The sequence below is a fragment of the Eumetopias jubatus genome, unplaced genomic scaffold (assembly GCF_037043125.1).
Source record: "Eumetopias jubatus isolate StellerSeaLion01/CBP00866 unplaced genomic scaffold, mEumJub1_p1.0 scaffold_1, whole genome shotgun sequence".
NCBI lineage: Eukaryota > Metazoa > Chordata > Mammalia > Carnivora > Otariidae > Eumetopias > Eumetopias jubatus.
The window spans coordinates 79637689-79661997 of NW_028274807.1; the positions used below are offsets into that span (position 1 = coordinate 79637689).

General features: G+C 42.9%; 1 protein-coding gene across 7 annotated transcripts in view; it reads left to right on the forward strand.

The window, feature by feature from the left end:
- DGKG (diacylglycerol kinase gamma) overlaps positions 1-24309 on the forward strand; it is a 211295-nt gene that overhangs the window by 31858 nt on the left and 155128 nt on the right. For all 7 annotated transcript variants that reach the window (XM_088025108.1, XM_088025111.1, XM_088025117.1 and 4 more), the window contains exons 2-3: positions 1290-1600; positions 18706-18782. In XM_088025108.1, the coding sequence (XP_087881234.1) occupies positions 1534-1600; positions 18706-18782 (144 nt within the window). In that variant the 5' untranslated portion in view covers positions 1290-1533. The remainder of the gene's footprint in view (positions 1-1289; positions 1601-18705; positions 18783-24309) is intronic.

Below are 24309 nucleotides of genomic sequence, written 5' to 3' on the forward strand. Positions count from 1 at the left end.
TTGTGTCCCCGGGACCTTGGCGAGAGCAGGTACCAAGGAGCAGAATCCAGGAGGGCAGTGGATTAAGGAGAGAGTTGGACGTTTTTAAGAAGAGAAACTACAACTTGGATGATCCTGGGGATGCAGGCATCTCACTCCCTTGCCATGCATTCCCACCCACTGGTGGAGAGCTCTGACTGGTGGAAGGTCCTCCTTCCAGAGCCAGAGTCTCCTTCCAGCATCTTCCCTTAGCTCCTGGCCAGCCCTCCAGGTCCACACCAGCCAAGTCCATGAGCTCCTCCAGATAGCTGCACAAACCTGCCTCCTCACCGGGTGGTCTCATCCAACCCCTCCACCGTCCCTCATATGCTCCAGGCTCCCAGATTTAACTTGATGTCTGACCCTCCAACATGGATCCTGTTTTATGAAAACTGAGCTGCTTTGGCAACATCAGTCTGTATTTCTCCCCCGATTAGGTTGGTAGCTTTCCAACACTTTTTTAAACCTCAACCCAGAATAAGAAATACATTTTTACATTATGATCAGTAAACATGTATGTATAACTGAAAGATGCGCTCTTATTTTCAACTCCATTTCATGCCATTCCACTCTATCCTGTTCTGTTTTGTGTTTTCAAATGCTGGCCTTGGCCCACCATGTCAATTTCATAACCCGCTAAATGGCCTTCATGGCTGATGGTATGACTGACTGCCAGAGCTCACTGTGCTAGGAGGGGCTCAAAGGGAAAGATGCTAAGCTTCTGTCTGAACCCATCCCCTTTCCCTCCCACAAGTTCCCCTGCACTGGGGTGGGCAGGTCTTCCCTCTAATCACCTTTGTATGAAACCACTTCAGTCACTGGGATGTTAGCCAGCCTTGCGGGTATTTGAATGTCCAGAGTAATGGTGGAATTTAGAAATCCATGGAGGAGAGACTGGCTTACCTTTCAAATCATAGCAGATAAGTACTGTCCCTACTTAACTCGTGAGGCATCTGACAGCCTGAGGCATTTTCATGCCTTGAGGATGCCCTCAGGTGGTCCTACTACACCTCTCCTGTGAGACATATAAAATTTCCTGAGTGGAGGAGTATGAATACCTATTCAGACGGACCACCCACCTGGAGTTGTGCTGGTCTGGTCTATATGCCCTCTTCAGACTTCCCTGGGGAGAGCCCCCCACCCCAGACCCTGAGAACCACTGCCTCCCATAGACCTTTCCCCAGAGAACAGTTGGGGATTTCTTTTATAAGAAAGGGTGACTTACGAATTCTAACACTCCCATTCACAGCGTCTTTTCTACTTCTGCCCAGGAGGAGCCAGGATTTCTGACGACCTTGACTACGGATAGAAGCATGCTGTTGGAGCAATAGCACAGGCCTTCTCACATCTGCTGAAAGGTGCCTACCACTGCCATAGACACGGGGATCCTCAGAGTCTCCCAAAGGGCCGGTCCATCACCTACCTGCAATGAGCCAGACCCTGGGCTGGGCCTCATCTTCACCCTGGTGAATAAAACTCCATCCCTGGCCTCAAGCACTCACACCCAGCTTAAAGATGAGTGAAGAACGGTGGGTCTCCCTCACTCCAGAAGAATTTGACCAACTCCAGAAGTATTCAGAATGTGAGTAAATGGATTGACCCACCTGGGGCAGGATTTCCTCTTGGTAGGGGAGAACATTTCTGGAGAGCAGAATAGTGTAATTGTTGCAAAGCCACAGAGAATGAGGTTGGGCCTGACAGATTATATTTCCTTATAAACACAGAACCAGTGTCTTTAAACATAAAAACAATTATCTTTACACTCTATAAAGGATACATGCTCACCATAGAAATTTGGAATATACAGGGGAGAAAATAAAGAGTAGGTTAAAAATCACAGCCAAACTCATGAACATTTTGGAACACTCCCCTCCTGTGCATATTGCCTTACATGGTTGAGTTCCTGAGTATACAGTACCTTTTTTTTTTTTAGCCTACATTTTCTGCCTAACATAATACTGTATTTTCTCCTGTGTATAGCATAATTTTTGAAAGGCTGAAGGCTGCGTAGTTATAAGGTTACTCAGTCACTGGCTTTAAAATACTCTTGTGTTTGGACCCAGTGCCTTTTTTCAGTAAGAACAGAATGCTGATGTGTGTCTCTTTTTTGACTTTGTTCTGAATAAGCCTGGCTCTTCAATGGGGGCTCTTGGTTTCCCAGTAGTTATACCCAGGAATAATTGCAATGCATCAGGACACTTTGGTGGCAAGGCTGATGCTCACATGTGGGCACCCAGCTGTGCCCTCTGCAGGCTACTCCTAATCCTGACATGACAGGAATTTGCCAAGACTGGAACGCCACCTGACCACTGCCCTCTGCACATGTGGTGACCATGGTGTTTGCACAGTGGCACCAACATTTTAGAGCCCTTTGCTTTGCAGACTTCTCAGCTGCACTGACTTGCCTTGCCCCTTTGGTCTAATCACCTCTCCCTTCCTGTTGATTTTTCTGGCGCTTTTGTAAATCACTAGGCCAATGGCAAGTTGACCTGCCCTCCAAAGTTTGCCCAGGGAGCCCTTGTATGCCCTTTTGGCAGCCTGCCCCGCTCCTACGGGACAGGCAGCCCTTGTCCACTGTCCTGGTCTGGGAGTCTAAATATTGGGCTTCAGTGCCCCCTGTGGGTCTTGCTCTCTGTGATGTGACAGCCCCAAACCCCCACAGCCTGTGTCCTCTTCTGCACGATGAGAGTTGGACGAGACGACCTCTTCCTGTGATTCCTCCCAGGCCTGACACCCATGACTCTGTGCTCCCCATGGTCAACAGGAGCCCCCATGGGACTTCTGGCCAGTCTCCCTCTTGGCTCCCTGGAGCCCATGGCCTCCTGTCTGACCTTGATGAGCTTAGAGAGACTCTGTAATGTATTGACAAGGAGCAAGACATCACCTTCCAGGGTAAATTACATTTCATTCAGCATGCTCTGTAGTCAGCCAAAGACTGGCCCTAGTCAGGGATGAAAAAGAAGCACAAAGAAAAGGCTTAGCTCTTGAGGAATTGGAATCTTGTTAAGGAATCAGAAATGTGTTCCTAACACAAGCAAAGGGCAGGTTTAAGGTAGCAGGCAAATACCTCTGGCAGAGCTGTCTAAACCGAGTACGTAAATGAGAAGGGAATTTAAAACTAGAGGAATTTGGTATGGGGGAGTGTATTAGTTTGCTAGGCTCCTGTGACAAAGTACCCACACTCTGGGTGACTTAGAACAACAGAAAGTATCTAACAGTTCTGGAGGCTAGAAGTGCAAAATCAAGGTCTCAGCAGGGTTGGTTCCTCCTGAGGACTGTAAGGGAAGAATGTGTTCTAGGCTTCTTTCCTTGGCTTGTAGATGGCTTTCTTCTCCCTGTCTCTCCGTGACATTCTCCGTGTGTGTGTGTGTGTGTGTGTGTGTGTGTGTGTGTATCTCCATATCCAGATTTCCCTTTTTATATGGACACAGTCATATTGGATTAGACCCACCCTATTCCAGTATGATTTCATCTTAACTAGCTACATCTGTAATGACCCTATTTCCAAATAAGGTCATATTCTGAGGCGCTGCAGTGGGGGGTCAAAACTTCAACATATGAATTTGGGGGGAGGGGATACAATTTATCCCACAACAGAGGATTTAGCTGGGTGGACTCTGTGGAGGACAGAAGTTTAAAATGTGAATAGTAAGTAGATAGTGGGGGAGGGGGAGAAACACCAGAAACAAAGGGAGATAGGCACAGAGAGGGATATGTATGGGTGGTAAAGAGAACCTCTGGGCTCTAAGGAGGGGAGGGTGGGAAGGAGAACAGAGGAGGGATGGGGATAGTAGGAGGCCTTGGGTCGAAGTGTGGGTTGGGACCGAGGTGGCAAAGTTCAGAGCCAGGAATCTGGTGGCTGTGTGCAGGGTGGCCTGAATATAGAAGCTGCCAGATCAGGGAGGTAGAGCAGGGTCTGAAATCTAGTCTGAGCTGAGTGTTGGGGCCAAGAGGGACTGTGGCAGTGAACAAATGCTGATCTGTGGAAATCTGTGGTAGAGATATCACCAACATTTGTGGAATGAAAGGAAGCCAGCAAAGATAACCTTGAAGACTGTGACTCGTTGGCAGATGCCAACATTAGTATTCAAGGGTGGTGGGGACGGTTTGGGAATGTTGATTTGGGGATGGTGATGACACATCCACTTCTTCATTCATATGCGCCAGGTTGCAGGGAAGCAGCAATGAGGGAGACACAATCCCTGCCCTCAAAGAGCTCCCAGACTTGTAGGGAAAGAGAGATGGGACTCAAAACAATGATGTTCAGTATGACAGGTGCTAAGGAGCGGGGAACACAGAGGAGGAGAACTAGCCTACCCTGGTGGGAGGCTTCCTGAGGCAGGTGTGGCTTCCAGATGCCAGAAACACTGTAGGAGGGAGGAGGGGAGAGCATTGCAGGCAGAGGAAGTGGCTTGGGGAGCAGGGAAGAGAGGTCATCATGGTAGCTTCGGAGAATGGCAAGCAGGTCACAGACTTGGAGCCTAGGGCAAGTGGTGGTGGTGGTAGGAAAGGATTGGGGGCAAGAACTGGAATGATAAATAAGAGCCCATTGTGGAGGACACTGCTTTCCAAGTGAGGTATCCTATGGGCCTGAGAGGGGTGGTGGTGGGAAGAGAGTGGGCAGGAGAGCTAGGCTCCAGCTCTGACATGGGAATCATTGTGTGGAGGCAGCAAGGAGGGGACACCAACAGGAATGAAAGCACTTCAGATAACAAGCACATGAGGAGAGAGATGAGAAGGTGGGAAACAGGACCAAGAGTCTGCCTACAACCAGGGATCAGAGAAGGGAAAGGAGTCAGAAGAAGACAGAAGAACCTGAAAGATGCCCGGGCAAAAAGAGTAGTGGGTGGACGGAGCGGAGGGACAGAGGGGTCCACGTGTGGCAAAGCAGTAGGGGAGGCAGGCGTCAAAAAGAAACCAGACTATTTAGTAGGAAGGGGTTCCTTTGAGGCTTGGGTCTCTTTTTCAACCATCAGCTTTGTCCTTCTCTGACCCCGCCTCATCTCATCCATGTCCCACGACTGGACAAGTGCCCTGGCACTGTTGTTGTAACAGGAGAGGAAAAAAAGCTACAGTTCTTGGAAAATGATTAATCCTCAGAGGAAACCCTGGAAAAGGCACTTCTACCAATTTTAGACACATGGTGGTATTCAGTCAGATTGCATTGCCATAGCAACTGCTCTTCATAACTACATAAACAGGAGCTTTGCGGTAGTGGAATAGCGGAAGTGTACAGCCTAAGAATTGGGAACTTTCCCCAGTGGGGTTACCAGGTAGGACGGGCCAAGAATTTCAGAGTAAGAGGCTCTTGGTGTATTCTGTTTATATAACAAAAACCCTGTACCTTCTTTGGTGGCTTTCTGCTGGGGGTGGCGGGGGGGGGGGTGGGGGAGAAGCCATGTTAAAACTGCCCTCATAGATGTAGGTATTTATTTTATATGTACACACACACACACACACACACACACACACACAGTTGATGCATATATATATATATATATATATATATATATGGTAAGTTTAATGTGAGTCAGTAAAGTGTTTGTAAAAAACATACTGTGATATTAAGGATATTTTTGTCACAAAATCAAGTATAAAAATGAAAAATGGATGAAAAGCTACCCATGATCCCATCTCCCAGTGATAACCACTACGTGTGTGTGTGTGTGTGTAAAATAGACATGCGAGGCTATTTCGTATGCTATTCTTCTCACCCTAACAATTATCTATTCAATTCAGTTATCTACTGCTGCATCAAAACAACTTCAACCTCATGCATTAAAACAGCCATTTTGTTTTTTCCCACGATTCTGTGACTCGGGAATCTGGACGGGGCACAGCTGGGATGGCTGGTCCCTGCTCCACAGTGTTTGGGGCTTTGGGTGGGATGCCTCACAGGATCCAGCAGGCTTACTCACTGCCATGCTGTTACCTCAGCATTCCTCCATCAGATTGCGCTCTCCAAGTGCTTTGTCATCTCCCAGGGCCTCTCCATGTGGCCTCTCTTTCTAGCTGGCTGGCCTGGACTTCTTACATGTGGCCCCAGACTCCAAGAGCATACAAGCAGGCCTTTTTAACACCTGGACTCCGAGGTCCCTAAACAGAACTGTCTTCACATTCCATTGGCCTGGCCCAGACACAGTGGGGCCAGGGAATGGACGGCACATCTCATGGGAGAGCAGCTCACACAGGGCACAGGGAGACTGTGGACAGCCATCTTCGGAGACTAGCTAGCACACAGTATATCAAGAGGTGTTCCTTTGTTGTTCAGAACTTTCCAGAAGTAAGGCTTTTAGGGGCTGCAGAGATTTCTTTTGATACATTATTTTATTTAACCGTACTGCTGATTGCGATCGTAAGATGTATTAATAGACTCACAGTGTCTAGTAAGGCCAGCTGGTATCCGCATTATGTCCTGCCCTGATCAGACCTCTTTGAGAGCTGAATTTATTCCTGGGCACCACAGTGCATGATGTATATGGACAAACCGGAATGTGTTTGAGAAGTGCCACCAGCATGGTGAGGGGCCTCACAGCAGGGTTATGAAGAAGTGCCTTCAAGTACTATGCCTGTTTGCAGGAGAAGGGAAGATTCAAATAAATAAATAAATAAATAAATAAACATTGCTGTTGTGGGGAGGAGGCGTGTAGTTAATTTTGAATGGCTTCCAGAAGTAGCCCTAGGACTAATGGGAGGAAATCATCAAAGAAAGACTTAAAGCAAGGAATTCATTGATGCCTAATGGTCAAACCTGCCTAAGACAGAACAGAATTAACTTAAAAGCGATTGAGTTTTCTTTCCCTAGATATCCAGTTGATCAAATGACCATCATTAGCCCTTCTAATACTCAGTTTCTATGTTGAAACAGGTTTCTTTTCCACCTCAGAGGGCATGAGTTTGTGGGGAGGCCTTCTACTGACCCTCCCCTAACAGCTTCATATAGAGATAGAATCGGTTTATTATCCTTCTAATCCTGATGTTTGGGGAGAGGCAATTATTTTTCCATAATTTGTCAAGGACAAAACTATCCACTTTTTCATAAAGGGAAAAAAGGAAAAAAATGATAAAGCATCAATTTTAACTTTTAACTCTCCAAGAAATTAAACCAAACATTTTCAACATCAGCCCATGGTTGCTAGATTTTGTAGACTTTTTACACCTGGGAGAAATTTTAAGCCACCATCAAATCCAACTCCTACCCATTTTTCAATGAGAACACTGAGTCCAGAATTGCTCAGTGACTTCTCCAAGGTCACACAGAAGGTCAGTGGTAGAATAAGAATTAGAACCAAAGTTCTCAATCCCAGGTCAAATTCAATTTGCTTCAGTCTAGCTCCAATAAATTAAACAAAAAGTACCCATTGGAGCTCAACCTTCAATGATACAATGGGGAAAAAAATATATATATATTTTATATTTATTAAAATATATCTATATTTGTATGTCAGTTAAACTATAATAGAGCAAAATTTTAAAGTACATTTAAAGAGAATGAATCAGTAAATTGTGCTATTCAGAAATATATTTCATTAGAATCAGATCAACGCAAAGTTTCTGACTTTTAAGATGTAGGTAAATTACAGCTCAAAATTCAAACCTGTCAGTTTAATATGGGAGTCAGAGAAAATGTTTAGGGATGGTTTATAGAACAATGTAAGGCTCTAAGTAAGCTTCGTTGAAACCTTATTATTTATATGGGCCAGTGGAGTGAGAGTTAATCAAATGTTCTTGGAGTCCTGGGTCCGTTTAAGTGTCATGTCTCATTGCTTCCTTCTTGGAAGGAAACCACAGCTATTTCTCACCCATGTCTTTTGCAGCGTAACTGGCCTTCTTTTCATTCTGATGACTAGGACTCTACCCACAAGCAGTCACAGAATCTATGGATAAGGATAGACTTCTACGGAACAGTAGCTCTCAGATTTGAATATGCACACGAATCTCCTGGAGATCTTGTTAAAAATGCCAATTCTGACTCAGTAGGTCTGGGATAGTTCTGAGGTGCTGCATTTCAGACAAGCGTCCAGGTTGCTGATGCTGCTGGTCCAGGGACCACACTTTTAGTCACAAGAAGGTTCAGGTTGTCTGATCCATTCCTCCACCTTCATTTGGGTTATGACTGATGAGGCCAAATTATTTGAAGAAAAAGTGGGAAGTTTTGCTCTCAATGCCAATTTTGCTTATACAAATAAGCCATACCAGTCATTCAGAGCATTTATGGTGAATCAGAAAATCTCAGTATCCTAAAGAGGGTTCTCTTATATGAGCCCCCAAACCCTCTACTTTCAGTGTAAAGTCTTTTTCCCTTATTCTATATGTAACACTGTAGCAGAGTTATCACTTTCACTGGTTCCCCTCAGTAGTTAGCTTGGTAGACCTTGGTGGTCCTCAGCCTTGGCTGCACACTAGAAATACTTGGGAGGCTTTGAACCCTTCCAATGCCCTGTCCACACATTTTCCCGCACCCGCCCCTGGGATCATTTAATCATAATCTATAGGTGTAGAATCCAGGGTTCCGTAGTGTTTAAAGCTCCCCAGGTGATTCCACCTTGCAGCCGAGGTTAACAACCACTGGTCCAGCTTTTTTCCCGATGCCCCTGGAAATATAGGACATGTGGGACAAGCACAATAACCTAAATCCCTTTTCTAGTCCTCCTTTATTCCATGAATCTTTATTGAACATTGATTTTATGCCAGGCAGTGGGCTCTATGCTGGGGAGAAATATTGCACAGGAAAAGAAGTGTAGCTGGGAGAATGTGTCAATGCGTATGAAGCTGGGCTCCTTACACATGCTTCCCACATTACACTTTGGGGCCTGATTCCTCCTGGCTGAAAAGGTGGGCCTTTTGATGCACTGCTCCTGGATCTGGCATGTCTGTTCTGATATCATTCTCCATCTTTCTGGAACCCTTGGGAAACTGCGCTCTTGCTTTTGTGCACCTCACTGTGTTCTTGACTCCCTGGAATACTTACAAAACTTACTCATACATCCCAGCCATCCTAGAAAGAAGGAAAATCTAGGTTTTTTCCCCCCCCTTTCATGTGCCAACTTTATCTTTTCCCCCTCCTCTTTGTGTCTTTCTTTCCAAGGGTTGAGTCATTTACGGTCTTCTCAATCTATGGAATATGTTCCTCTATCCTCAGCATCATGGTTTTGTCTGTTTTGTGACAGGCAAGCCTTACTAGTCAGCCACAAATATACAAGAATGTTACTAAGGCCTTCTCATCAAAAGTGAGGTCCATGCACCTGCATAATTGGCATCACCGAGGGTCTTGTTTGAAATGCAGAATGTGAGGCCCCAACTCAGTCCCTGTTGAATCAGACCATTTAAACCTGATCCTCAGGCATTTCCTACACGTGTTCAGTTTGAGATGCTCTTGGGCGACTTTGAGGCATGGAGAGTTATTATGCACCTTATAATTTCACTCTCATCTATGGGTTTTCAGGTTCCCATTTGAAAATGTTGATTTATAGTTATTTCAGAGTTTGATGGCCCGACTAGTGCTCATATACTCAGTGTTCTTAACTAGAAGATGGTCCATAAACTTTGGGTTCTGGTTCCGGCAGCACCGCTGACGTTCTGCTATAAACACTGAAAATCCTAATTTGTCTGCTTGTTCAGTTGAAGGGCATCCCTTTCCCACACAAGCATGGCAGTGAAGGTGCTTGTGAGTTGGGCCAAATTTTCTCCTTAAAAAGGCTTTGAATGTGCTCAAACACTAGGAACAAGTGTTTGGTTAAGGTCCCAGAATTCTTGGCACATAAAGCATAAAGAGACAATTTTGGATTGAAACTTCTGAGGGTAGTTGTTACTGCTAGTGACCTTGATCACGGAAAAGAGCCTTCTTGACTCCTGATTTGGGGTAAAACTGCATGCTAATGGTTCAGCCAGTGCAAGTTAATACAGAATGTATCCCTGCCTTGCCACGAAGCTGAATAAGTTGACCTGTTGGGTAAAGTTCCTTAGTGTTGTCCACTTCAGCAATGGAGAATGTCTGCCCAAGCGTGGTGATTTGGGATTTAGCAGAGTTATAAACTTTTCTTCATTTTGCAATAATTATCCAACAAGTTTAGCTGCTTCTTAAGAGAGTCTTAATTTCTAACAATAAAATTACATTCATGGGACAGCAGTTCTTAACCTTGACTATACATTGGAATCCCCAGGAAGCTTTAAAGTATTTTGATTCCTGAGTTTCTATAGAGGGGGATGAGTTAGCCTCGTGATGGGTATTAAAGAGGGCATGTATTAAATGGAGCACTGGGTGTTATATGCAAACAATGAATCATGGGACACTACGTCAAAAACTAATGATGTAATGTATGGTGATTAACATAACATAATAAAATTAGATTTCTTAAAAAAAAAGAGATGCTGACTTAATTGGTCTCAGTGGAGACCTGGGTTTCAAATGTACATAGGCTCCTCAGGTGGTTCTGACATGTAGCCAGGTTTGAGAGGCACTGTCATAGAGGAAGGGCCTTATCTTCTGATTTACCCATGTTCACATATCCAGTGAATCTAATAGCTGTGTTACATTATTAGATATGCTAAAAATCAGAGTCACCCACTCATTAGTTGCATGCCCTTGAAAGAATCATCTAAATTTCATAAGCCTTGGGTTTTTCTTCTCTAAAATAAGGACCACTGGGGTGCCTGGATGGCTCAGTCAGTTGGCATCTGCCTTTGGCTCAGGTCATGATCCTGGTGTCCTGGGATCAAGCCCCACTTCGGGTCCCCGCTCAGCAGGGAGTCTGCTTCTCTCTCTGCCTTTCCACCTGCTTGTGCTCTCTCCCTCTCTCTCTCTAAGAAAATCTTTAAAAATAAAATAAAATAAGGACCATTATTACATTAGAGGGTAGTTGTGGAGATTTAAGTAAAACATATAAGATTACTAAGATGGTGCCTAGCATACAGTAAGCACTCAAGAAAATAGGAGTTCTTACAAAGAACTGTGGACATGCCCTCTGGTAGACACTTAGGAATAGAACTGGATCTCCTCCGAGTCTGGTGGTGGTACTACTGTACAGGCTTCTGCTCTCTACTGAGGCTGTGCAATTGGACCCACAGGCGGTGCCTGGGGTAAGATCAAGGAAAGCTCTGAAGAGGTCCCTCATTGTTCTTAGCTGTCATAAGATGAAACAGAATGGAGTAGTACCCACTTGCTCCTCAGGCAAATAGAAACCCAACCTGGAAACCTGTCAAAAATAGAACTAATAAAATATCAAAGGACATTCTAGGAGAAAGGAATGGGTCTCAAATTTGAGAATTAGATTTTCTCCCTTTTTTAAAAAGGGACAGATGTTGACACTATGAGCTCATTAAGGCCGATGAAGCAAATTGAAGTAAATGTGTGGTGAAGGACACCGCTCATGGAAATCTAGGAACCAGCAATCTCTTGGATTGTTTTTTTTTTTAATTTAATTTTAGGCTATTAATCAGAGAATTTAAAATACTTGCTCTGTTTTTCTTTTTAAAGCCTATTTATTTGAATGTGAACATAGGATGAACATACTTGTGTATGTATATATACATATATGTGCATGTGTGTGTGTAGCATGCATTTATAGCATACATTTAAATATAAATCAGGATTTTGCAAATATGTAGTCACTTAGAACAAAAATAGGATTTCTGCTAGGATCAACCGTGGAATCTCCAAAATGTGACAGTAATATTAAAAGTATGAATTCAAGTGAAATCACTCCCCTGGTTCTCAGTCAAAATGCTGGCTCTTTACTACTCTTGCAGAAACCACACCAAGGGTACCCATGCTTCCAAATTTGACTTTTTAATGCAATCCAGATTTGGCCACTCTGGCTGGCCTGAAAATATCCCATTAAAATAGATTCTAAAATGTAGTCTTTTCTAAACAGTTGGGCTGCCCATAGAATGATTTGAATATAATTTTTATGTAATGTTAACTGAGCCCTGGCCTAATTCTAAGCTCTCTTCCATTCTGTTGCCTGGAGTGGCCTTTAGAAAACGGAGACTTGATTATGGTACTCCACTATTCAGGAAATCTTTAACAATTTCAAATCAATGTCCTTAGCTTGGCACTCAAGACTCCTACAAATCTGGCCCCAAACTACTCTCTGGTTCTGACCTTTCTTAGATGTCTGTGATGCCCATCTCTGCATCTTTGTTCACCCTGTCCCTTCTTAGAATACTTCTTCCACTTTATGTCTGCCTTTCAAACCTCACTCATTCTTATACCTCAGCTCAAAGTCTACCTCCTGTATAGGACATCCCTGGCCCCCACCCAAGCTTACTGTCATCCTAATTTTACTTCTTTCCTACTCATTCTACTTCTCTGCTCTGTGCTTCCTAGAGCTTCTGTATTATTGTTATAGTATTAATTACCTTTTTCCCTGTGTTAGCAAGTGTTTGGGAAGTAACAGTGAATAGTGCTTAAGGGAAGGTAATATAGACTTTGAGCCAAACTAGACCTGAATTAAAACCCTCTTAGGCAAGTCGCTTAATTTTTCTGAATTTCAGCTTTTTCTTCTGTAAACTGAAGAAAATATAACCAAATGTGCATGGATTGGCAGGGGAGAGTATATAAGCATATGCAGGAAAGACCCCGAACAAGAGGTAGCCATCATTACCACATTTATTCAGATAATCTCTCCAGCTAGTTCTTCAACAGTCCCTTGCAGCATCTCACCCTCCATAGTGTCTTCTGAATTGAGTGGAAGCAGCCCAAATTGATGACATCTGCTGCCTGGATCTCACTGAGCTATTAGTTTTTCTCAACATCTGTTTTGCATTTCAGGAAGAAATGTCCATTTTTAGGCAACATCAACATTTTCCTGTGGCATTTCAGTATGTCTCAGTCCTGAAATGATTATAACTTGTGCTTGATTGAATCCAAGTCAGCAGAGCCATGGAGAACAGCCCAGCCCATGCGCACATCTACTTTACACAGGCCAATGAGAAAGAGTAGCCCTTTGTAAAAACACCAAGGAACACTATGTCAATTTTTAATAACATTGCCCTTTGCTCAGATGTTCTCAAATCATGGCAGTAATGGAGCTTGGGAAGCTCTTAATTATCCACGGTACTAAGAGACAAGGAGAGCACAGAGACCCTGGTTTTCTCTGATGTCTAGAGTTCTGATAACTACACAGGATACACTCAGGATGTGTTTATAATAAAAATTACTGACTCCCTTTTCTAGACTCCCAATTTCCTTATAAAACTCAAAAGAAGAAGAAGAAGCCACCATTTTCTCTGGTAGTTTCCAAATTATTTCCAATGGAAAGGAAAATTTTCTTTTTTTTTTTTAATTTTTTATTGTTATGTTAATCACCATACATTACATCATTAGTTTTGGATGTAGTGTTCCATGTTTCATTGTTTGTGCATAACACCCAGTGGTCCACGCAGAATGTACCCTCTTTAATACCCATCACCAGGTTAACCCATCCCCCCACCCCCCTCCCCTCTAGAACCCTCAGTTTGTTTTTCAGAGTCCATCGTCTCTCATGGTTTGTCTCCCCCTCCAATATCCCCCCCTTCATTCTTCCCTTCCTGCTATCTTCTTCTTTTTTTTCTTAACATATATTACATTATTTGTTTCAAAGGTACAGATCTGTGATTCAACAGTCTTGCACAATTCACAGCACTCGCCATAGCACATACCCTCCCCGATGTCTATCACCCAGCCACCCCATCCCTCCCATCCCCCACCACTCCAGCAACCCTCAGTTTGTTTCCTGAGATTAAGACTTCCTCATATCAGTGAGGTCATATGATACATGTCTTTCTCTGATTGACTTATTTCACTCAGCATAACACCCTCCAGTTCCATCCACATCATTGCAAATGGCAAGATCTCATTCCTTTTGATGGCTGCGTAATATTCCACTGTGTATATATACCACAACTTCTTTATCCATTCATCTGTCAATGGACATCTTGGCTCTTTCCACAGTTTGGCTATTGTGGACATTGCTGCTATAAACATTGGGGTGCACGTACCCCTTCGGATCCCTACATTTGTATCTTTGGGGTAAATACCCAGTAGTGCAATTGCTGGATGGTATGGTAGCTCTATTTTCAACTGTTTGAGAAACCTCCATATTCTTTTCCAGAGTGGCTGCACCAGCTTGCATTCCCACCAACAGTGTAAGAGGGTTCCCCTTTCTCCGCATCCCGCCAACATCTCGTTTCCTGACTTGTTAATTTTAGCCATTCTGACTGGTGTGAGGTGGTATCTCATTGAGGCTTTGATTTGGATTTCCCTGATGCCAAGCGATGTTGGGCACTTTTTCATGTGTCTGTTGGCCATTTGGATGTCTTCTTTGGAAAAATGTCTGTTCATGTCTTCTGCCCATTTCTTGATTGGATTATTTGTTCTTTGGGTGTTGAGTTTGATAAGTTCTTTATAGATTTTGGATACTAGCCCTTTATCTGATATGTCCTTTGCAAATATTTTCTCCCATTCTGTCGGTTGTCTTTTGGTTTTGTGGACTGTTTCTTTTGCTGTGCAAAAGCTTTTTATCTTGATGAAGTCCCAATAGTTCATCTTTGCCCTTGCTTCCCTTGCCTTCGGCGATGTTTCTAGGAAGAAGTTGCTGCAGCTGAGGTCGAAGAGGTTGCTGCCTGTGTTCTCCTTTAGGATTTTGACAGACTCCTGTCTCACGTTTAGGTCTTTCAACCATTTGGAGTCTATTTTTGTGTGTGGTGTAAGGAAATGGTCCAGTTTCATTCTTCTGCATGTGGCTGTCCAATGTTCCCAACACCATTTGTTGAAGAGACTGTATTTTTTCCATTGGACATTCTTTCCTGCTTTGTCAAGATGAGTTGACCATAGAGTTGAGGGTCCATTTCTGGGCTCTCTATTCTGTTCCATTGATCTGTGTGTCTGTTTTTGTGCCAATACCATACTGTCTTGATGATGACAGCTTTGTAATAGAGCTGGAAGTCCGGAATTGTGATGCCGCCAGCTTTGCTTTTCTTTTTCAACATTCCTCTGGCTATTCGGGGTCTCTTCTGGTTCCATACAAATTTTAGGATTATTTGTTCCATTTCTTTGAAAAAAGTGGTTGGTATTTTGATGGAGATTGCATTGAGTGTGTAGATTGCTCTAGGTAGCATTGACATCTTCACAATGTTTGTTCTTCCAATCCATGAGCATGGAGCATTTTTCCATTTCTTTGTGTCTTCCTCAATTTCTTTCATGAGTATTTTATAGTTTTCTGAGTACAGATCCTTGGCCTCTTTGGTTAGATTTATTCCTAGGTATCTTATGGTTTTGGGTGCAATTGTAAATGGGATCGACTCCTTAATTTGTCTCTCTTCTGTCTTGTTGTTGGTGTATAGGAATGCCACTGGTTTCTGTGCATTGATTTTATATCCTGCCACTTTACTGAATTCCTGTATGAGTTCTAGCAGTTTTGGGGTGGAGTGTTTTGGGTTTTCCACATACAGTATCATATCATCTGCAAAGAGTGAGAGTTTGACTTCCTCTTTGCCGATTTGGATGCCTTTGATTTCTTTTTGTTGTCTGATTGCTGTGGCTAGGACTTCTAATACTATGTTGAATAGCAGTGGTGAGAGTGGACATCCCTGCCGTGTCCCTGACGTTAGGGGGAAAGCTCTCAGCTTTTCCCCATTGAGAATGATATTCACTGTATGTTTTTCATAGATGGCTTTTATGGTACTGAGATATGTACCCTCTATCCCTATACTCTGAAGAGTTTTGATCAAGAAAGGGTGCTGTACTTTGTCAAATGCTTTTTCTGCATCTGTTGAGAGGATCGTATGATTCTTGTTCTTTCTTTTGTTAATATATTGTATCACGTTGATTGATTTGCGGATGTTGAACCAACCTTGCAGCCCAGGGATAAATCCCACTTGGTCGTGGTGAATAATCCTTTTAATGTACTGTTGGATCCTATTAGCTAGTATTTTGGTGAGAATTTTTGCATCCATGTTCATCAAGGATATTAGTCTGTAATTCTCCTTTTTGATGGGGTCTTTGTCTGGTTTTGGGATCAAGGTAATGGTGGCCTCATAAAATGAGTTTGGAAGTTTTCCTTCCATTTCTATTTTTTGGAACAGTTTCAGGAGAATAGGTATTAATTCTTCTTTAATGTTTGGTAGAATTCCCCTAGGAAGCCATCTGGCCCTGGGCTTTTGTTTGTTGGGAGATTTTTGATGACTGCTTCAATTGCCTTAGTGGTTATAGGTCTGTTCAGGTTTTCTATTTCTTCCTGGTTCAGTTTTGGTAGTTGATACATCTCTAGGAATGCATTCATTTCTTCCAGGTTATCTAATTTGCTGGCATATAGTTGCTCATAATATGTTCTTATAATTGTTTGTATGTCTTTGGTGTTGGTTGTGATCTCTCCTCTTTCATTCATGATTTTGTTGATTTGGGTCATTTCTCTTTTCTTTTTGGTAAGTCTGGCCAGGGGTTTATCAATCTTGTTAATTCTTTCAAAGAACCAGCTCCTAGTTTGGTTGATCTGTTCTACTGTTCTTTTGGTTTCTATTTCATTGATTTCTGCTCTGATCTTTATTATTTCTCTTCTCCTGCTGGGTTTAGGCTTTATTTGCTGTTTTTTCTCCAGCTCCTTTAGGTGTAGGGTTAGGTTGTGTATTTGAGACCTTTCTTGTTTCTTGAGAAAGGCTTGTATTGCTATATACTTTCCTCTCAGGACTGCCTTTGCTGTATCCCAAAGATTTTGAACAGTTGTGTTTTCATTTTCATTGGTTTCCATGAATTTTTTTAATTCTTCTTTAATTTCCTGGTTGACCCATTCATTCTTTAGTAGGATGCTCTTTATCCTCCATGTATTTGAGTTCTTTCTGACTTTCCTCTTGTGATTGTGTTCTAGTTTCAAAGCACTGTGGTCTGAAAATATGCAGGGAATAATCCCAATCTTTTGGTAGCGGTTGAGACCTGATTTGTGACCTAGGATGTGATCTATTCTGGAGAATGTTCCATGGGCACTAAAGAAGAATGTGTATTCTGTTGCTTTGGGATGTAATGTTCTGAATATGTCTGTGAAGTCCATTTGGTCCAGTGTGTCGTTTAAAGTCTTTATTTCCATCTTTTGCTTAGATGATCTGTCCATTTCAGTCAGGGGGTGTTAAAGTCCCCCACTATTATTGTATTGTTGTCAATGTGTTTCTTTGCTTTTGTTATTAATTGCCTTATATAATTGGCTGCTCCCATGTTAGGGGCATAGATATTTACAATTGTTAGATCTTCTTGTTGGATAGACCCTTTAAGTAGGATATAGTGTCCTTCTTCATCTCTTATTACAGTCTTTGTTTTAAAATCTAATTTGTCTGATATAAGGATTGCCACCCCAGCTTTCTTTTGGTGTCCATTAGCATGGTAAATGGTTTTCCACCCGCTCACTTTCAATCTGGGGGTGTCTTTGGGTCTAAAATGAGTCTCTTGCAGACAGCATATTGATAGGTCTTTTTTTTTTTTTTTATCCAATCTGATAGCCTGTGTCTTTTGATTGGGGCATTTAGCCCGTTTACATTCAGGGTAACTATTGAAAGATATGAATTTAGTGCCATTGTATTGCCTGTAAGGTGACTGTTACTGTATATTGTCTGTATTCCTTTCTGGTCTATGCTGCTTTTAGGCTCTGTCTTTGCTCTCTTTGAAAGAGGACCCCTTTCAGTATTTCTTGTAGGGCTGGTTTCGTGTTTGCAAATTCCTTTAGTTTTTGTTTGTCCTGGAAGCTTTTTATCTCTCCTTCAATTTTCAATGACAGTCTAGCTGGATATAGTATCCTTGGCTGCATTTTTTTCTCATTTAGTGCTCTGAAGATATCATGCCAGTCCGGAAAGGAAAATTTTCTAAGTCACCATGCTTCATGAATCCCAAGTCCCTGCTTCAGCACCAAGGACAGAGCATCTCTGGGCTTAATGTCCATTCCTCTTATTTAATCAACAAAAATTTAAATGTTTTAAAATTTCTGCTCAGATGTTATACAGTCACCTAGTATATTGGTTTTCTGAACACTAGTTATGTGTCAGACCGTAATATGATATACAAAGCCTTACTAGCCAATTACAGATCTCAAGGTGGAACTGAGGCAGGAGATGAGTAAGGGAAGCAGTTATAACACTATATGACAAGTGCTGTTACAGAGCTGTGTACAAGTCATGTGGGATCCAGGAGAGGGAACTCTACCTGATAAAGGAAGACTTTACATAGGAGTTGGCATTTGAGCTGGGTACCAAGAATTGAGTGAAGTTTACAACATAGAGAAGAGACTCCATGAAAGAATGAATGGGTGAATACAGTATATTCAGGGACTTGTGGAAATGTGATTTGATGTGGCTGAAAAGTGGGGTGAGTGGTAGGCTAAAGTAAGAGATAAGGAATGGGCTAGGTCAAATCACCACGTACTTACATACCAAGCTAAGGGAATTAAGCTTTATCCCGGGAAAACAGAGAGCCATTGAAGTGTACTGAGTAGGAACACGATCAGATCACATTTGTGTTTTAGAAAGAGAGTTCATACAGCAGGAGAGAGACTATACTGAAAAAAGGAAATAAGAGGGCAGAAGGGCAGATAAGAGTGACATTTTTCCACATAGCCCTGGGAATGAGGAGTTGCTCCATCATAACCAAGGTTAGACAGGGAGAATTTACTTGGCCCAGCTACCATTAGCTGTTCACCAGTATTTCACATGTGCATTATGTCTCTCCAGATTCTTCCAAGAAGATAAAGGATGTCTTGGCTGAGTTTAATGAGGGTGGGAGCATCAAACAATATGACCCACACGAGGTAAGAACGTTTCCATTTCAAACCTTTAAAAGCCCTATATTCTAGCTTTTCCATAATTTGTTCCACTTCTAAAAGTTTAGCTCATTTTAAAGAACTCGTTTCTCAACATATTTTCTCCTCTAAGTCTCAAATGAGCCATTTATGTTTGCCAAGTTTAATGATTCTCTCACTGTCCTAGAAGACTACATCATACCTTCCTCTCTCTCTTCAAATCTTTCCCTTTTCCTGTCCTCATTCTCAGTTATCAACCATGCTTTCTACTTCACTGAGAAAATAGAAACAATCAGAAGAGATCTTCCACAAGATCCTCACCCACCTCTGTACCTTCTTTCCTGTAACTAGGAATGAGCTCTCCATGTTCCTAGTAAGTTCAGCCCCTCCAGGTATGCACTCCTTTCCATCCTCTTCTAGTCTATTGACAGGCATTGCTCTCTCTGTATATATATCTCCTTCACATCAGCTTTCCACTATTTGTTAGGTTTTTCTCATCAACATATTAACATATAGTTATTTGTCTTATATTAAAGTTGTTCTCCTGACTCTAGTTTTCCAGTTACCTCATTTCTTTCCTGTCCTTATAGCAAAACTGTGCAAACAATTTGTCTATAGTCATTGCCTCTAATTTCTCTTCTTCCCTCTTTGTTGAAAGCCCTCAATCAGAGCGTAACCCCCACTTCTCTACTAAAACCACTGGTGAAGATAGCCAAGGATCTCCATGTAGCTAAACTCAATAGGCATTTTACTCAACAGCATTGGACACAGTTTGTCAGATCCTCCTCTACTGACTTCACTTGGATTTCAGGACACTGCACTCTCCTGATTCTCCTTTCATCCCTCTAACTTGACATTTTCACTAAAAAATCAAGTCGCGATCTCAAACTTAACATGAGCTAAACTGAGCCCTTTGATCTTCACCTGTAAAACCTGTTTTTCCAGCAGTCTTCCCCATTTCAGTAAATGACAACTCCATTCTTCAAGTTCTTCAGTCTAAAACTATGGAGTCATCATTGAGTTTTCCCTCTCACATCCCACATCCAATTCATCAGCAAACCCTGCCACCTCAACCTTCAGAATATATCCGGAATCTAGTCACATCTTACCACAGGCACCGCTTCCACCCTTACCTGAGGCACCACCATATTTTGCCCAGATTATTGTAATAGTCACCTAACTGGGCTCCTTGTTTCTGCTCTTGATCTTTAAAGTCTATTCTTCATGCTCATCCTGAGCAATCTGTTAAAACTTAGGTCAGATCATGTCATTGCTCTGCTCTACAATCCCTTCATGGTTCCCCCACCCCCTACTCAGAGTTAAAATCAAGGTCATTACCATCTGTACGTCCCTCTACTCTCTAACCTCATCTCTTGCTACTCTCCTCCTCATTCCTTTCCAGCTATTATTAGCCTTCTCGATGCTGTCAAACAAGCCAAGGTTTCTCTAACCTCAGTACCTTTGCATTTGCTTTTGCCTCTTCCTAGACTGTTTCTCCCACATATATCCACATTGTTATTTCCTCATCTCTTTCAGGCGTTTGCTCAAATCACCTTCTCAGTGAATGTCACCTTCTCTATTTAAAATCTTAAGCCCTCTTTCCTGATGCTTCTTGTCCCTCTATTCTGCCTTATTGTCCTCTTTAGTATTCCTCACCATCTGTCCTGCTATATATTTGTGCATTTCGGCATCCCCCATGCCCAGAGGAGTAATCTGACTCATAGCAGGCACTCAAGAAATATTTGTTGGTTGAATAAATGAATGCAAGACATCCACTACTTTCAGATTCAAGTCATCTAATGTTTCTTGAACATCCAGGCACTGTGGAAGGTATAAAGGTGAAGAAGCACCGTTCTTGCCCTCCAGAACTTACTTCCTATTGGCAGGCTCTGGAGTTACATGGCCTTAGGTTAGACTTCTACCTTTGCTGCCAGCCAGCAATGTGGCCTGAAATATTTCACCTTTATGAGCCTCACTTGCCTTATCGTTGACCTGAAGATAACAACAAACAAAGACATGGAAGTTTGCAGATGAGTGGATGGAATGAGATAATTTTTTAAAATGTATAGTACACTTTAAAAATGGTACCCACTATTATTCCCCTTCTGGCTCCTTTCCTCAGAATGTTTAAAACTCAACTTCCTTTTCCCTGCTCCTGGGTCCTTTCATGAGGGTTAACGGCAGAAAAATGATCAGCAGGACAAACTTGGGACAAGACAGGTCATTTATTTATTCGTATTGTCATCCTTTCAACAACCCTTGAGTCAACTCTGCTCCTGGGCACTGTCAGCGAACCAACAAAGCACATGTCCTCAGGGTTTACCTGAGCAGGGGCTTTGGATCAAATGCACCAATCCTCAGGAGAATGAAGCAGGAGGAAGGTTGCCCATACAGAGCCAGACTGAGAATGAACCATTTCAAAGAACATTCCTGAGGAGAAGCCATGCAGAGAAGATGGCGGAGCCAGCAAAGGACTCCCTGCCCCTCCCACCTCCCCACCCCCAGGTCCAAAAACACAGGAACAAAGAAGGGTGGGGGCTGCTAATCAGCCCATCAGTCCTGAGGCTGAAGAGTAGGAGGGGAACAATTTGGTCAGGGTCACTGAGGGTGTGAAGGCCTCGGGAGCTTTCAGAAGCAGAGAGCAGCTTGGCTGTTACGAGCCTGCTGCCACCCCCACCTCCATCAGACTGGCCCCCACTCTTTGTACGCCTGGCACTGCCGTATCCCAGGGAAGCTCTTTCACTCTGATTGTATTCTCTCTCACAGTGTGGCTGGCTTCTAGTAGGTGTAATGTCCCCGCACATGGTTGGGGAAACAAAAAGAATTTAATTTCTCTTGAGCTTGATGGCTTACTGCTGCTAAAATGTCTCAAGGAAGAATGAGTTAGTTGTGGGAAGGGGCAACTAGCTAGGAAAGCGAGGCCAGGAATACAAGTGCATCTGGCCGTGACAAGCAGGCCTCTGCCCATCAGTGCTGAGTGATTCTCTGGAGAACCAAGTACAGCAGACAACAGCCAGAAAGTGAAGCAGAACACAGTGGAGCAAAAGGGGCAAGGTGGCTTGGTGGTCTTATGATCTTAGACTCAAACACATCTAAGCACAGAGCCCACCAGCTCTGCCACTTGCTTTATGACTCTGAGCAAGTTATTCATGTTTTCAGAATTTTTTTCATCCACCAAATGGCAGTAATAGTCACACCTCACACTGTTCTTTTAAGACTTAAATGAGATCATGTATTTAAACTGCCCTATACACAGTAAGCTGTCCATCTGGTTCCCCTCCCTTCTTGACCTGTGCAAGAATTCGCACTTGAAACAGATTGCAGAAACAGCAATTGCCCAGTCAGTTCCTTTATGAAAGTGGCAGTTTCTGGGAAAAAACAGGCCTGCATCATGACGGTGCCTAGCATGTTATTCCAGAGCAAAGACATGGCTCAGCGTGTCTCATAGTGTTTGTTTATCTGGTTTGGGCATAGTAAACCACTTTCTACCCACATTCACTAACAGCTCCTCTGAGCCTGGCTTGTGCTCATAAAGAATGACTCTCTCATAACTCAGATATAACTCTGAGAGTGGCACAGTCACATTTTTTTGCATACTGTACTTGAGGTCCTTGTAGAGAGTGACAGGGAGCCATATGTTAGCACTGGGACCTGGAACAGACACGGGAGCTGGAGCACTGGACTGGGAGTCAGAAGATCAGGCTTCTGGTTTTACTCTGCTGCTTGATGGCTGGGCAAGTGACTGAACTTTCAGAACCTCAGTGACAGGCGGAGGTCTGGGCTCTTCTGGTGTGAATGACCTTTGTTTCTGGGCTTATTCTATGCCATCCGCTTCCCCTGAATAGGGTCATGAATGGTTGGACATGGGTTCTAATCATCGTTTTCTAAGTTCTCATAATAGTTTTTCAGTATTTTTCCTGTACTCACCATTATTGATCCTGTATTGGAATTATTTCAACACCTGAGTCTCTTGAAGGTATAGACCTCTGTGTATGTCAAGGTGTGTTCCCCAAGGTGTTTCTTGTACATAGGAGGTTCAGTACATATATAATGACTGAATAGACCCTACAGTAATTGATGACAGCCAAGTGTACAACAAAGAAACCCCACAGCCTCTAAAATACCTATCAGGAAACACGGTCATATGTGGTGGTGGGGGGGGTTGCTTAGATAAAATAGGATATTTCACTACCTTCCCAGATCTCTAGATGTAGTTGAGGAACTAAGGATATATTTATCATAAACAACTCTGTATTAATAAGAGGGCAGCTGATAAAAGTGTCATAGGACATGAATCGAAGTGGAAAAGTACAGAAATTCAGGTACAGAGATCATACTAGGCTTCCTGGAGGAGGTGACATCAGAGCTGGACCTTAAAGGATAGCTAGAATTTTAACAGGTAGAGAAGGAAGCAGTTTATGAGATATGCATGGAGGTTTGACCAGGAAAGAACATGGAGATCAGTGTGGACACAGGGTAGAGGTACACATAGGTAATAAAAGGAGAAAAGACCAGAATGATCTCAGAGCTTGAAGTAGTTATAAATCTAGGTTGGAGTGGGATTATGGGAGGGCTGTGAATCCCAGAGGACTCAAGGAGTACACAGGATGATCGCCTGGTGTGTGGGAACACTGCAAATTAGACCTTTTAGACCCTGCACATTGATTTTTTTTATTATGTTATGTTAATCACCATACATTACATCATTAGTTTTTGATGTAGTGTTCCATGATTCATTATTCACATTGATTTTTATCTCATCTTTCTTCTATTTTCTAATTTCTTCTCTTGTGTATGTTTTATAGTGTATAATAGAGGAGCACAGTACATGTATACAATTTATAAGTAAAGATAAATGTGAATGCATGCTCACAATGTTATAGAGGGGCATATGATTTAAAACTGATCTCACCTCTCCCATGGGCAATTAGAAGGCATGGAAAGTTTGTGAGTAGGGAAGCAATCTGTTCAGAATTGTGCTTTGGGAAGATCAATCTGGCAAGGATGGATGAGATGGGAGGACTGACAGATGCAGGGGGAGGCACATCGAGAAGTATTGCAGTGGTCCAGGTCGGAGGTACAGAACAGAAATCTGAAACCAGGGGACACTGGGCCTCCATAGCTTCTCATCCAGGTGGAGGCAGCTGGACAGTGTACACACAGAAAAGACCTGGAGGTGACAGACGTGGCAAAAGAACAGTGAATAAAAGGAAGGGACAACACCTGGTCTCTGATGACTGGGAGTTCAAAACGGAGCCTGGTATTGTCAGTGTTAGCAGAAACTGCAGGGTCGGGAAGAGGAGCTGGTTGAGGGAGGGAGCTAACAGAAGCTGAGAATTTGAGATTTTCTCATTCACCACTCAGCATCTGCTGAAGAAGAAACTGAGGTTCACAAAGAGGGGGAAACGGGGTGGAGCTGAGACCAGTCACAAGGGCCCCTGAATCCCACACTGCTCTGGTTTGACGATCTGTCAACTTTGGTTTTTGAAGAGCGTTATATTAGACTTGGTTTAACCAAACTTGCTCTTTTTAAAAA